Raw genomic sequence first — 13,463 nt, 5'->3', positions numbered from 1 at the left:
CGCGTTGGCTTTTGTAATGCGTTGCGTTGGCTTTTGGATATGTCGCGTTGCTTTTGCTGGATGAATGTATCAGATGCATGTGTTGGTGGTGAGAAGATAGTAGTAGATACCCCCTTCGTTTATGGAGAGAGAAGTTGCGCGAGAATGCGATCTTTGGTAGTAGTTGTGATTGAAAAGTGTTTTCTTGATCTTGAAGTGCTGTGATGGTGATGATGATGATGATGAGGTGGGCTTCGTGGAGTGCTGTCGTTGGCCCGGTTCGTCTCACTACGTGATTGGACTCCTTCCGATGTTATCTACACTTTATATACCCAACTAGCCCCGTGTGGACTTGATGTATCGTGGTATTAAGTAATTCTAATCGAGTCGGAAACCACGCCTGGCGCCATACCATGCTTGAAGAAGAGATATCCTACCCAGCCCTTTCGATACCCCATATGCCCATCAGCCAAGCCAACGTCTACCAAAGAATATCACTGCTGCACAACCGCGCCCTCAAACCCATCCCCCTCCATCTCCTCATCCTCCTCTTCCTCTTCCAGCTCCTCATCCTCCTCTTCAAACCCCGTCTCTATCCGCTCGCCCCTCAGCCTCTCCTTCAACTTCTCCCTCTCCTCCGCCTGCCACCGTGCCAGGGCGGCAGCAGCATGCACTCGAAACCCGAAGACGCGCGGCTCGTAGCGGCGCTGGCTCTTCGCCGGCAGCATGGCCGGGTAGACCTGGAACAGGATGTTGTGGAACGAGGTGCCGAAGTAGGCGCCGTCGATGACGGCGTGGCGCGACGACTTGGGGTTGTAGAGGTCTTCGCAGCGCGCGCAGTACAGCTTTACCGGCGACGTGTTGGGCACGTCGGACTGGCCCATGGGGAGGAGCGGTTGCGATTCGCACATTACGCGCGGGCATTTGCCGAAGTCGGATTTCTTGAATTTCTCGAGCTGTATGTAGTAACCTCGTCAGCAATGTCTTTTCAGGCAAGAGCCGAGAACTATGTCCCGTCCCTATGTGGGAGATAGAGGAGGAGCATAGGTCACGGACTCTAAGAGGAAGCCGTACCATCTTCGCCAGACCCCTAGTCGTGACGATGTATCGCGCATGCACCAGGCCGTACAAATGTCGCGCAGACTTCTCAATCTGCTCGCGCATGTCATCGTCGCAGTCGAAGTCGAACACGTCGGTCACGAGGTCGAGCGCGTATTGGTAGTACTGCACCTCGGTGTTGAGGCCGGTGAGGTTGAAGCGATCGGTCAGGTATTCCTCGTCAATCTCGCAGAAGTACTCGTTTCCCCGGGAGGAGATAAACTGGGCGAACTCGTTAGCGAAACTATGCCAGTGTAACCTGCCGGATACATTCCACACCAAGGGTATAAAGTCCAACACGTTCGACATGGTGGGTGGTTTGAGGTACATACCCAGTCCCGCCAGTAGCTGGTGTAGTCGCTGTCTGTGTCGCTGTTGAAGTCGTCCATGCTGTGTGACTCCCGGAAGTCGGCAACCCCGGGTGGGTAGTTGCGGCTCTGTGTTTGGTGCGGGATGAGGGGTAAGGAAGTGACCACCAGGCGGTGGATGAGGCCGAATACAACCAACCCACGCAGTGAATTGAGGAAGGTGGGATGTCTTGGCGTACGGGCCCGTGCATCGGCGGGAAGTTATTCCAGCTCCAGCACGTGGCAACGGCTCAGACTTCAGTGACGGGCAAAGCCCTAGTCCCAACACCATCGGAACGAATAGCCAGCCACTCATCGGAACCGGCACCTGTTCTTCGAGGCATTGCACCAAGCTTCGCATTCTCGATCCTCACTTATTTCTCACGATGCAGAGTGCCAACGCTCGTGCTCCTTCGTGTTCGCGGTGCCGATTAAGTTTCGGTCCATGGCTCAGACTCTTTGTCAAGGTATCAAACCGGGAGCTTCACGTCAGAGGCCACGGCATTCTCGAGTCATTGCAGCGCCCTAAAACACAGCGCGGCAGACCGTTGTGAGACACGAAATTGCGAGACCGGTGGACAACGAACGCTTCGGAGTTTTGTCATAAAGTTTGACGTGCATCTCAGCTAAACACTTGCAGTTCATCTTCCGAACCGGCATCAAAATGACCTAATTGTTGGCTGTGGCGGTATCTGCCGTGACCGCTGCACGATGCCGCTACGGACGACGGGAAACTTCAAAGACATGCGACCCTCGTGTCTCTGCGTACCTGGCGGCTCATGGATATGGTCCAGAATCCGCCGACGTCATTTGCTTTTAGCCATGGCAAGCCCATGAACTGATGATCCGCCCAGCCGCAGTCCCTGACAGCTCGTACCTCTCCACGATCGTCGCATCTTCGAAAGACCCCTGCCACGATCGAATCTCACCTCGCTAAATCTGCCCTACCGCCTCAACCTCGCGTGCGGCAACCACAACCAAAGCCGCGGAATCCTTGTACGAAGCCGCTCTAAGGGCTTTCTTGGTTCATCATCCCGAACACTTCATCATCTCAAGGTTGGACCTGCATATTCGTCTCTCCTTAGCCCGCTTCCGCGCATTCCTTTGATAGGGTAAACGCATGCTCTAGAAAATGCACTATGCGCCTGTCATCTTGTACCTTCGCGTCCAAGACTAGTTCGCGGTTTACAAGGCGTTTGCAATCTCTGCTGTCTGTTAAAGTTTATGGTTCCCTTTACCTTTAGTCCGCCTACTCCCCGCTTCACGCTCTCTTGCGACCGTTTCTTTCATTCTGTCGCTCAAGTCTCTTCTCCCTTCGCTTCTCGTCCAATGCTCTTTGCTATACTTTTCGCGCCGATAACCCAAGACTGACTCGCGAACCGCCAACCCATCCTAGGTCTCCGGCATTCTCAATACCAAGAGACAACTCTGCTAATCTCCAGAATACAATTGATACGGCTGCCCGTCTTCGCTCATTGCGGGAGTAGTATCAAAGTTCCGCGTGCGGCATGGATGATATACACTTCGGTCATATAAAACATAAGCCAAGCAGTCCAACTCTATCTACCTTCGCGCCATCAAAGATACTTCCATATCGGGACCCCTTTGTATCGATGGGTGAGCCGGACGAATACACCATCAACAAACTGCCCCAGATCGACTCAGCTAGCGAATTCGCAGCCCAGGAGCAGACCGCCGAGTTTGAAAGCGAGGGGGATTTCGATCACCGGGCGTCGAAGCGCTTCTCAACAGACGAGCTAACCGCGTACGACCTTCGACCGCCGCCTCCTACCATTTCAGATGCCAACGCAGAGTATCTGACCGAACGACTCTATTCAGCAAACCATCTCAATGTCATACTGAAAGACCCCGCGCATTTTCAACGCTTCAGAGGATTTCTCAATCGGTATCGCCCGCAATCCGTACCGACGCTTGTACGATACCTCGAATCGCAGAAAGCTCTCACGGCGGTTCATTACGCCAATGCTCTGGCTGATCAAATATCGCTCCATTCGCGCCAATCTTCCCGAAGCTCGTGCAGAAGCGAAGCTGCCATGGTGGACACAAAGTTTGAGAATCTCTCGAGGAGAGCTGTTGACGAGCTAGTCACGGATGCGTTACCAGCATACATCACCTATCGGATGGTGACAGTCGTGACGGACTGCTTGATCAAGGAGATTACAGGCAACAACACACCTCTGATGAAGGAGATGGTACAGGGGCTTGCAGAGGTGTATTGCATGACTGACCCCAGTCAGCCAGATAATCCTATTGTGTTCGCGTCAGAAGGTATGTTGCTCGTCTTCAATTGGTGGGGTTGGTTTTGTCTGACGCTGATGTAGAGTTCTACAATACCACGCAATATGGTCGTGAATATGTAATTGGGAAAAACTGCCGGTTCTTGCAAGGTCCGAGGACTCAAAAAGCCGCGGTGAAGCGTATAAGCAACGCTCTACACAACGGGCAAGAGATCAGCGAGATCTTGCTGAACTAGTAAGAGCAGACATCCTATCCAATGGGACCCCAGACTCACCCCAATACAGTCGTCGTGACGGCAGCCCTTTCCTCAACCTGGTATGCCCTCTCCGCACATCTAATCACAAATCATTGCTGAAACGTTTAGGTTATGATGGCTCCACTCATGGATCACCATGGCAAAGTCCGCTACTTCATCGGAGCCCAGATTGACATAAGCCACCTCCTTGAAGGAGGAAAAGGCTTGGAGTCGTTCAAACATCTTCTCGACCAGGATCAAGAAGCCCTGGAAAAAGAGGAGAACCGCAATGCTGGTGAGCAGAAACCGTCTCTGAGACTGCTGCACGAGTTGGGCGGCCTTCTCACGGATGAAGAGATGGACGTGGTAAGACCGCGCCGCAATTCGATCGAATCTAGTGGTAGCACGCCGACGCGTGCGAACTTCCCGACAAGACGCTATGTGGGCATGGATGAGCCGATGGAAGGCAACATCTGGCCGCCCACGCAATTTGGTCCTTCTGGGCGGCTACCGGGCGTCTATCAGAATGTGAGACTCGCCAGACTTCTCTTTCGCCTCCAGTCCCTGCGCAACCCCATCGCTAAGCCGTACTGCAGTACCTTCTCGTACGCCCATATCCCTCGCTTCGTATAATCTTCACATCTGCTGCGCTGCGTATCCCAGGTCTCTCACAATCAAAGCTCATGGACAGGATCAGCGGTCCGCAGCATGTTCGGGAAGGCGTCCTCGAAGCGCTCGCGCAGGGCGTCGGCGTCACGGCAAAGATCTCGTGGCTCACGCACGCATCCCGCGGGCACCAGAATGGCCACTCCGACAACGACAGCGCGTCCGTAGCGAGCGGATCAACAGAATTCGTCGAAGGCAAACCTCGCTGGATCCACTGCACACCGCTCCAGGGCTCAGATTGCAAAGCCGGCGTCATCATGGTCGTAATGGTCGACAAGGAAGAAATGACCGGTGCACTGAATGGTAATTCACACACAGCATCTCCTCGGCATGCGAGGAGTAGACAAATCCTCCGTCACGCCGACTACACGAGGGAAGGCTGGCCTCTGAGAAGCCTGAGCAGCACTCGCGACGGCGCGGGGAAGTACACGGGGAGTAAGCTGTACGCGGATTACTTGCGCAGGGAGGGTAGGAGTGGTAGTAGAGAGGAGGAGAGGACTGTTGTGGGAGGGGCGGGTGTGATGGGCAGATTGGAGAGTCCGGCTCCGAGTGGAAGGAGCAACGGCAGTTTGGCCGTGAGGAGGAGCATTAGTATGAGGACGAGAGAGGGGAGGGAGATGGGGTGACTCTAAGGAAGAGTGGGTAGTGAAGATGCAAGGTTTGGGGGATGGTAGATTGGATGATTAGTCTTTGATTTCGCGTGGTTTAGGTCAGCGATTAGATACCAGGGAAGCGGCTGCTTGACCTTTTCTATGGCGTCTGGTTGGGTTGGTCTGGGCCAGGTAATAACGTTAAGGCCAACGACGACGATAAATGCATTTTAAGGTTGGCTATACTGCGTTTCCTCCGCGCAAGTTCCGACTCAAGATCGTCCTCTGATAACGCACACTTACCTAGAGTCAACAGCTCTGCGAACCTGGTCTTGGAGGTCTTGAAAGCCCTAGTTGCGGCTTGATTTGCGCGGCAGTGCCAGCATGTGCTTCAAACCCGGGACCAAAGGGTATATCGTGACCTACAACATCAGGCTTGACGCAGAAAAAGATACCTATAAACACATTGAAGCAGTTGGATTGACTTGGGAGCCCTTATTCGTCTCAAACAGTTAATCCATTATCCTTTCATTCCATCCCGCTTCAGGAAGCCGCAAACGCCATTGCCATGCTTGGAAGACAGTCCCAGCACGGCTTTTGATATCTAAACATGCTTGCCGAGGCCGCCCTGGTATTTATTCCGAGAGAAAAGTATCCACAGTAAAAATCGCACAAGAGACCGCCGCCTCTTTATCTTAATAGCTGCCCAGCGATACCCAGCGCAACCCCCGCACCCACCCTGTACATATCGCCGCACATAGTCCTCGCCTCTCCCGTGCCCCCGAAGGCCTGACAAGCCTCCACCTGCAGCCCCGAGCACGCCTGTTGACTCAAGCTCGAGCAGATGCTCGCCGCGCTCTGCTGGCCCAGACTCGCAATCGCCGTGATGGTGGCGCCGCCATTTGGCGCGGAGATGGTAACGCCCTGCTGGCCGTTCGCTAGAGCAGCCGTGCAGCTCGCAGCATCCGACTGGCAGCTCGTATAAGCCGAAGAGCAGGCGGCTGCATTGGTGTAAGTAGTCGGTATGTAGGGGAACGGGAAGAAAGAGTTGGATACCGTGGAGTGGATGTACGAGGCCGCGGATCCTGTTTGCTGGACGAAGGGGTTGTCCGTGGAGGCCGTGGGCGCGCCGGTGGTTGTGGAGGCGATGACGAAGGGCGATGTTGTTGTCGTTGACGTGACGCTTACCGGCGCGGTTTGCTGCTGCACGGGCTCGATGGTGCCGGTGCAGGCTGAGCCCAGCGGGCAGCAGGCTACGTGCCCCGCGGCGTCGGCGGAGCAGACTTGCGATGTGCGGCAGCAGAGGCCCGGCTCGTTGAGGTTGTTGCAGGCCGCGTAGCCGGATGCGCAGCCTGTTTGTCGTTTGAGCAGCTCGAGGCTGCCGTCTTCGAGGAGCGTCTCGTTGGACTGTTGGGCGGGCAGCGATTCTTGGAGCGCGGCGGGCTCGAAGTCGGCTAGCAGCAGGTCGGGCGCGGCGAGCGCAATTGCGGGGAGGAGCACGAGGGTCGCGAGAGCATTCCGCATTCTCGGGCGTGTGTGCAATTGGTGTCTTGAGGGGTGGAGGGAGGAATGCGCCGTAAGGCGAGGAATGTTGCGGTCTGAAGCTGCGGTCGCCCTATCGATAGCCTGACGTAGAGCTTGGTGGGCTGTAAACAAATGTCAGTATTCGGAAAGGTGCGAAACGGTCGATTACGAAGGGCATTGAGGTAGGACTACTGACATGATGCTTTTTGGTCTCGAATCTGTCGGTTGAATAGCAGCGAAGACGTCAATGTAGCCAAGCTGATGTGTGCTGTGGTCCGCTCGTCTGGAGACCAGCCAAGTTGCGTTGTCAACGCAACGGTGGGTCCGGGCTCCTTCCAATTGATTCGCCGGCACGTGCGTGCGGCGCACAGCATGTGCTGATTGGTCCATCTCTCGCTCGACAAGCATCATTCGGGAGTCAAATGCTGAGCATTACTCCAGAATGCTTTCTGCAGCGTAATGGGAAAACGCACGCGCAAATGACATGTTGATCGAAACTATGATACCAAAATATGTCCTCTAAGGACCCAATCCGGTTGGGCTCTCTTTTAAGTCAAATTTTCGTGTATCCAACCAAAATCAAATTATTTTCAGGTGTTGTGTATACCTGCCTGTCTATGGTCTAAGATCCCGTCTCTCACAACTTGGACGCACTCTCCTTCCTCTGCGGCGTCTTCCCCTTCATCAAGCCCTTCAACTCCTCCACAAACCTCTCCGAAAGCACGCTCCTCTCAACACCCTTCTTGTTTCCCCACTCCTCCTCTGTCAGCCTCTCGTTCTCCCAGTACCTCGCCATCTCCTTCCCAATCCACTTCGCTACATGCTGTGCACTCTCTTCAACCTTCTCCATTGGAATAAGATGCCCTGCGTCCTTCACCGTGATCTCCGCCACCCGTCCTTCTTTTACGCCGCCATTTCCTCCAACCCCAGTGCCAGTCATGCTCAACTTTTCCTTGATCCACTCTGGGTCGGAAAGGAAGGACAGTTCGCCAAAGATGTAGAGGACGGAAGGGCGCAGGTGTGGTAGTTGTTGGAAGACCAACATTGATTCACCGCGGTAGAACGGGGTTTGTGGGACAGGGCAGGGTACTAGGTCCGGATGCGTTCGTCGGTTAAGAGCCGTGAGGTTGGCGAGAGAGTATACCGAGGAGGAGGGCTCTTTGTCGACACCGGGGCGGAAGGCAAAGTTGGGGCGCAAGAAGGTCATGACCTCTTGGTGTTTCGTTGTGGTGAGGGTGACTTCCTTGGGCTGAGGCCGGTTCGGGGTGGTGGTAGGTTCGCTGGATACAACAGCTGGGACGGGGCCTGGCGTAGATGTGGGCTCCATGTAGAGGCCCGTTGGTAGATCGCGTAGACCGAATTTGATCCAGCGGTCGAATACTCGGGGATCCCAGGCTTGATAGAACTTATTCCTTAGCATCGACTTCGCAGCTTCTTCGCGAGACGGCCATCTATCACGGCGCATGGCGGAAGAAAAGGCGGGCCCAACGTTGCCATTGAGAGATACCATACGCTGGATTACGGGATCCACGAGAATAAGTGTTTCGAATAATCGTGGATGGAGCAAAGCCAGATTGGCAAGTTGACAGCCGCCCATGCTGTGGCCTACACCAATTATTGGTCGAGGCATGTCTTTCCGGAATACATTAACCATGTGGAGAAGGTCCCGGCTATGGTCAAGCCATGCCGCTAATCGCAGTTAGCCTATTTAGAGGAGACTGACAAGCAATGAAGCTTACGGTCGTTTCCAAGTTTGCCCTCATTTAGGACACCACTCCACCCTTGGTGAACAACGTCTGCTATCCAGATGCCGCGGATACCAAAGCCATGCTGTCTTGATATCTTCACGAGTTCGTCCCACAGTGGCTCGTACAGTTCCTATCACTTTCAGCCTAGGCGCTCAAACTGGATTTGCGAAAGGAGATGGGCAGGTGCAGTGCATTCATGCAAATACCCATAAAATGGAATTTCCTTTACCTTGGGAAATCCATTCGCATGCGCCGCGATAATTGTGATGTCTCCAGATTTCGGGTTGGGGTTGCTCAGCGGAGTATACTGCTTGATAGCTAGATGCAGGATCTCTTCCTGAGTTGTAGACGTGGTTCGAGGGAATCCGCGAATGTGCGAGCCTTCTAACACGTGCTCTTCGATCCGGAAGAACTCTGAAGACATTGTAGGCTATCGGGGAGGGAAGCACAAGGCTCTCAGAAGTCGGCTGCGATTCCCGATCTATAGCTGGAAACCGAATTGAAGATGGGCGATAACGAGATGCGAAACCCGAATTCCACTCGGGCAAGCAACGCAGACCGCGTTGTCAAATTAGTTTTGGGATGGTAGAAGAAACTTGGATGGAAGACGTCAAGATCAATATGAATTGCCGGCTTTGGGAACGGGCCGAGGTAAAGCTCCACATCTTTCTGAACCACTGCTGGAGAGTAACCTCGTATATCGTCCTGATAACAAGCAGTGTTTCAGTCCAAGCCCGAATGAACGGATAACCCATTGGAACATACCAGGATGAGAAAATGTCAGCGATATCTCACCGTGAGCGACCGGGACGCAAGAGGCGGGGCATCACGTGAGGAACGCGATTGGGCCAAGCGCGACCATGCCTAAAACGCGCCCTTGCACACTCCAGTACGACACCTCGCCGCAATCATATCAACGCACATCACGAACCTGCGTTCCACCCTTCACCGCCGCCATGGAGGACACTACTATGCTAGACGCCTCACAGGCTCTGTTCCAAGATCTCACATTTACCATCGTTCCTACGTCCCTTTCCGAAGAGCGCATCCGCACGGTACGTCTACGCGTGTTCTCCGTCCAAGCCCAGGTGCTAACGATCTCTGCGCAGTTGACTGATGACATTACCACAAATGGCGGCGCCGTCCTACCATTTGACAGCTCCGTCGGGCGCATTGACAGGCTTGAAGAGGTTACCTACATTATTTCGGCGACCTCAGACTTCCCGGACTACCATCGCGCGTTGGACCTGATGATACACGTCGTGAAGCCGGCATGGGTGGACGGATGCTTGAAGACCAACAAGATCAAGAACCCTCGGGCATACAGCCCGGATCCTGCGCTGTTCATGAGCGACGTGGTAGTGTGTTGTGGGGACATACCGCCTGGGGACCAAGATGCTATTGCGGGTGGCGTGTTTGCTACTGGAGGGCAGTTCACCGCTACCCTATCGAAGCTCACCACACATCTTATCGCGCTCAATATGGACGATGAGAGGTGTCAGCTCGCCGTGAACAAGAGGCTGCGCTGCCAAATTGTGTTACCCCACTGGTAGGCTTCCAGCAGTTTGCCCAACGACTACAGAGCTAACAGCTGCAGGTTCGACGATTGCCTCAAGGTTGGTCGAAGGATAAACGAGCGACCATATACCCTCCCTGATCCAGAGATCCTCAACATAGAAGCCGGCCCGATACCCGCAACCAAGACCAGCCCGCAGATTCGTGAAGCTACAAACCCAGATCCAAACGATGCATTCCCTCCGACACCGCCTGCACACTTAGAGAGCCCTCGAGCAATCAGAGCATTTGACAGCAAGAAGGTCATGCTTGGAGAGGATCTCAACCTGAACGAACACCTCAAAGGCGTCATTACCGGTCTGATCAAAGCCGGCGGTGGGCAGATCACAACAAGCATAGAGGAAGCGCACATCTACGTATGCAACTACCGGGATGGTGAAGATTATGTCAAGGCATCGCAAGCGAATAAGGATGTGGGCAATCTCAGCTGGCTCTACTTCCTCATCACCCACGACACCTGGACGAACCCAATGCGCCGCATGATGCATTATCCCCGACCTCGCGACGGTATTGCCGGCTTTCAGGATTACAAGATCAGTATCTCCAGCTACACGGGGGAAGCGCGCGTCTACCTCGAGAACCTGGTCAAAGCTTGCGGCGCAGAGTTCACCAAGACCTTCAAGCAGGACAACACGCATCTCATTACAGCGCACAAAAACAGCGAGAAATGCGAGGCAGCCGAGGAATGGGGCGTCGATGTCGTCAACCATCTTTGGCTCGAAGAAAGCTATGCGAAATGCAAAAAGCAGAAAATGACCGATCCCCGATATACCTACTTCCCTCCTCGAACGAACATGGGGGAGATCCTAGGCTCTACGGAAATTGACCGAGATGCGGTTGAGAAAATGTTCTTCTCGAAGACCCGCAAGCCAAAGGCTGTGAAAGCCCCAGCGCAACCCGGTGGAGTGCCTGCACCAAGTATTCCAATGGGTAGGATGAACAGCGATCGGGGCGCTCACACCTCGCCTTTAGCAGAGAAGACCTCTAGGCGAACGAAGACCACGGGTGATGTGGTAACGCCAGCGCCCGCCCGACATTTCGGCGGCAAGGAAAACGAGACGCCTGGTACAGCGGGTAGCCGGGGAGCAAAAGATCGAGCTAATGCGAGGCTACACGAGTCTGCACCAGATATCGCTCAATTTGAGAAAGAAATGAAGCGCAAGGGAGGCGTGATCCACGGCGGCCGCCGGAACAAGGTAGATGAGGGCTCTGACAAGTCCAAGAGGAAGGGAGGCCGGGATTCTACATCAAGCAAACGCTCGATTGAGGAAGTCGACGGCGACGACGCGACAACTGAAGATGAACTCACAGAAGAACCCGGCAAGAAGAACAAGAAGGCCCGGAAGGACAAGCTCACGCCCATCAAATACCGCATGCTTCTCTCCAAGGACGAGCGCTGGGCTAACGACCCGGACAAGGAGTCAAAGGACAAGGCACGCATGCGTGAACTAGGCCTCTTCATCACCGACGACTTCAGGAAAGTAGACCTCCTTTGTGCGCCCAAAGTCGTCCGCACCAAGAAGTTCGTCGCAGCGCTTGCTTGCGCTCCTACGCTCGTCTCTAGCGCCTTCCTCGACTATGCGCTTAAGAACAATAAGCTGCCGCCGCCGGAGAAACATCCCATTGATGATAGGGAGTTCAGTAAGACGCATGGTTTCAGGCTCAGAGACGCCGTCGAGCGTGCAGAACAGAATAAGCACCGCCTTCTGAAGGACTGGACTATCTTTTGCACGGAAAAAGTATCTGGTGGCTTTGACACGTACAACGACATCATCACCGCGAACGGCGGGCGCTGCCAAAGATGGCAGGGTCGCACCACGAACGTCACCGCTTCGAAGCGCAAGATCGATACCCAACCCCAGGAGGTCTCGCAGAACCAGGAAGAGGACGAGGGTGACGTGCTGTACCTCATCTCCGAACCGAACAAGAGCGAGTTCAAACTGTGGGAGAAGTTCAGGGAGCTGGCGAAGAAGCATGATATGATTCCGCGGATTGTCAAGACGGAGTGGCTGCTGTTTGTCGCGATGGCACAGTATGTGCATTGGGATGAGGAGTGGGAGTTGAACGAGGAGGTTGTTAATGCTATGGGCAAATGATTCCCTTATTCATCGCTCATGCGGCGAGCTGACGATGACGGCCGGCTAGAGTTCTAGGCGTTCGGGCACGGGAATCGCATTCCGGACTGCGTTTCGGCGATATTTTGGAGAGAGGGGATCTCACGACGCTTGATGTGGGCGAGGAGAGTGGAGATATTAATCTGATTTGCATTGATATGCATGGGTATCTTCGATGAGCCGGTTTCGGCTTCTTTCATTCCAGCTGCCATAGCTTCCTGGCGAGCATTAGCGACGGCTCTTAGTTATGATGAATGCAAGCATTTAGTATCCATCCGGAGCTTCCTACCTTTCTTCTCAACTCCCCTGTCCTCAAGCCAGCCAATATGCGAGTACCACATGCCCATACTATCCAAGCATCCTTATTTCCATAAATTATGAGCCCTTCTCAAAAGAACTTCACCCCCTCACTCCCCTCCGCCCCAAAAATCTGCGCTTTCCCCCTCTTCACACAAACCTGCAAACTCTTCTGCAACAACTCCATATCCATCCCATAAAACTCCTCCCTCCGCGTCGCATCGCTCTCCGTAAGCTCATACAGCGTCAACACCGTGCCCCTCTGGCCCGTCCGCTCCACCCACTCCTCCACCGCAACCGCCCACTCCTCCGGCCGGCGCCAGTATATCCAGCACACCGCGCTGCCTTCGCCCTCCTGCCCCTGGCCTCCCTTCGCGGCCTTCCCCCCGCCGGCCGTTATCCACTCCGCGCGGTTCCCGCCCTCGGGCGTGCACATCCAGGACAGCACGGTGCGCGCGTCGCGCAGGGAGAGTTTGCGCGCGAGTTGGGCGTTTGTGAAGAGCGGCGTGGGGAGGGCGTCGATGAGCGAGAGGGCGAAGAGGTGGTGTGCGCGGCAGTAGGATTGGATGAGTGTGGACCAGGAGGTTAGCTGCGAGGTGCGGGTTTGCGCGTTGGGTTGTAGTGTGAAGAAGGGCGGGAAGGAGTAGATGGGGGGGAATTGGAAACCGTCGGCGGTGGTGGTGGTGGAGGGGGTAGGGTCGCCGGTCGTGGTTGTGGCTGTGGTTGTGGAGGGCGTTAGGTGCTGGATTGAGGGGGAGGATATGGTCGTCATTATGGTTGGTACGGTATCGGCCGTGTAGTAAAAAGACGAGAGTAGAGGTAGGTGGGCAGAGCTCCGAGAGCTTTGGGCGGGGTACGTCAACCTCAGCCCTACGGCTCTTGGCGTGACACGTGCAAAAACCTGCGCGATATCGCTGACACTAGCTTGCTTTGTCGAATCTGAATCGAGGGATGAATCTTGTTGAGACGCAGCCCTACATGACTTGCATGATACTGTCATTGATAAGGGATAGACAGATGGAGCTTAAAGC

At 54.6% G+C, this 13,463-nt stretch overlaps 6 protein-coding genes across 6 annotated transcripts; 2 read left to right on the top strand and 4 right to left on the bottom strand.

Moving 5' to 3' along the window:
- Nucleotides 1-163: 163 nt before the first annotated feature.
- BU26DRAFT_512698 (uncharacterized protein) lies at nucleotides 164-1,531 on the bottom strand. Its single transcript, XM_033827449.1, has 3 exons — nucleotides 1,410-1,531; nucleotides 1,054-1,299; nucleotides 164-935 (listed from the first exon to the last, which is right to left on the bottom strand). The coding sequence occupies exons 1-3, from the start codon at nucleotides 1,464-1,466 to the stop codon at nucleotides 474-476; spliced, it is 765 nt and encodes a 254-aa protein (XP_033690740.1). The 5' UTR covers nucleotides 1,467-1,531; the 3' UTR covers nucleotides 164-473.
- Nucleotides 1,532-3,037: 1,506 nt separating this feature from the next.
- On the top strand, nucleotides 3,038-5,210 carry BU26DRAFT_557238 (uncharacterized protein; the record flags this gene model as incomplete). Its single annotated transcript, XM_033832435.1, has 5 exons — nucleotides 3,038-3,713; nucleotides 3,767-3,917; nucleotides 3,968-3,998; nucleotides 4,048-4,446; nucleotides 4,515-5,210. 5 exons carry the CDS (start codon nucleotides 3,038-3,040, stop codon nucleotides 5,208-5,210), a joined length of 1,953 nt encoding a protein of 650 aa, XP_033690739.1.
- A 654-nt stretch (nucleotides 5,211-5,864) lies between these two features.
- Nucleotides 5,865-6,968, bottom strand: BU26DRAFT_545278 (uncharacterized protein; the record flags this gene model as incomplete). The annotated part of the gene is made up of 2 exons (XM_033831780.1): nucleotides 6,895-6,968; nucleotides 5,865-6,820 (listed from the first exon to the last, which is right to left on the bottom strand). The coding sequence occupies exon 2, from the start codon at nucleotides 6,696-6,698 to the stop codon at nucleotides 5,865-5,867; it is 834 nt and encodes a 277-aa protein (XP_033690738.1). The 5' UTR covers nucleotides 6,699-6,820; nucleotides 6,895-6,968.
- A 292-nt stretch (nucleotides 6,969-7,260) lies between these two features.
- BU26DRAFT_512696 (alpha/beta-hydrolase) lies at nucleotides 7,261-9,191 on the bottom strand. Its single transcript, XM_033827448.1, has 3 exons — nucleotides 8,676-9,191; nucleotides 8,438-8,576; nucleotides 7,261-8,387 (listed from the first exon to the last, which is right to left on the bottom strand). The coding sequence occupies exons 1-3, from the start codon at nucleotides 8,868-8,870 to the stop codon at nucleotides 7,336-7,338; spliced, it is 1,386 nt and encodes a 461-aa protein (XP_033690737.1). The 5' UTR covers nucleotides 8,871-9,191; the 3' UTR covers nucleotides 7,261-7,335.
- Nucleotides 9,192-9,353: 162 nt separating this feature from the next.
- Nucleotides 9,354-12,355, top strand: BU26DRAFT_512695 (uncharacterized protein). The gene is made up of 3 exons (XM_033827447.1): nucleotides 9,354-9,501; nucleotides 9,556-9,995; nucleotides 10,044-12,355. The coding sequence occupies exons 1-3, from the start codon at nucleotides 9,403-9,405 to the stop codon at nucleotides 12,115-12,117; spliced, it is 2,613 nt and encodes an 870-aa protein (XP_033690736.1). The 5' UTR covers nucleotides 9,354-9,402; the 3' UTR covers nucleotides 12,118-12,355.
- BU26DRAFT_512694 (ESCRT-II complex, vps25 subunit) lies at nucleotides 12,293-13,249 on the bottom strand. Its single transcript, XM_033827446.1, has one exon. The coding sequence runs from the start codon at nucleotides 13,202-13,204 to the stop codon at nucleotides 12,524-12,526; it is 681 nt and encodes a 226-aa protein (XP_033690735.1). The 5' UTR covers nucleotides 13,205-13,249; the 3' UTR covers nucleotides 12,293-12,523.
- Between the last annotated feature and the right edge of the window lie 214 nt (nucleotides 13,250-13,463).

The sequence above is a fragment of the Trematosphaeria pertusa genome, assembly GCF_010094035.1.
Source record: "Trematosphaeria pertusa strain CBS 122368 unplaced genomic scaffold BU26scaffold_1, whole genome shotgun sequence".
NCBI lineage: Eukaryota > Fungi > Ascomycota > Dothideomycetes > Pleosporales > Trematosphaeriaceae > Trematosphaeria > Trematosphaeria pertusa.
Note: the sequence above shows the minus strand (reverse complement) of the source record. Positions and strands in the feature narration are given on the sequence as shown.

Excerpts from the sequence above, each read along its gene's own strand:
- BU26DRAFT_512696 (XM_033827448.1), bottom strand. The coding sequence starts at position 8,870 with ATGTCTTCAGAGTTCTTCCGGATCGAAGAGCACGTGTTAGAAGGCTCG. Across the intron at positions 8,577-8,675 it reads ATGCGAATGGATTTCCCAAG|GAACTGTACGAGCCACTGTG; the intron begins GTAAAGGAAATT and ends TGAAAGTGATAG. Across the intron at positions 8,388-8,437 it reads GGGCAAACTTGGAAACGACC|CGGCATGGCTTGACCATAGC; the intron begins GTAAGCTTCATT and ends AACTGCGATTAG.
- BU26DRAFT_512695 (XM_033827447.1), top strand. The coding sequence starts at position 9,403 with ATGGAGGACACTACTATGCTAGACGCCTCACAGGCTCTGTTCCAAGAT. Across the intron at positions 9,502-9,555 it reads CCGAAGAGCGCATCCGCACG|TTGACTGATGACATTACCAC; the intron begins GTACGTCTACGC and ends ATCTCTGCGCAG. Across the intron at positions 9,996-10,043 it reads CAAATTGTGTTACCCCACTG|GTTCGACGATTGCCTCAAGG; the intron begins GTAGGCTTCCAG and ends TAACAGCTGCAG.
- BU26DRAFT_512694 (XM_033827446.1), bottom strand. The coding sequence starts at position 13,204 with ATGACGACCATATCCTCCCCCTCAATCCAGCACCTAACGCCCTCCACA.
- BU26DRAFT_512698 (XM_033827449.1), bottom strand. The coding sequence starts at position 1,466 with ATGGACGACTTCAACAGCGACACAGACAGCGACTACACCAGCTACTGG. Across the intron at positions 1,300-1,409 it reads CCAGCTACTGGCGGGACTGG|TTTATCTCCTCCCGGGGAAA; the intron begins GTATGTACCTCA and ends GAGTTCGCCCAG. Across the intron at positions 936-1,053 it reads CTAGGGGTCTGGCGAAGATG|CTCGAGAAATTCAAGAAATC; the intron begins GTACGGCTTCCT and ends TACTACATACAG.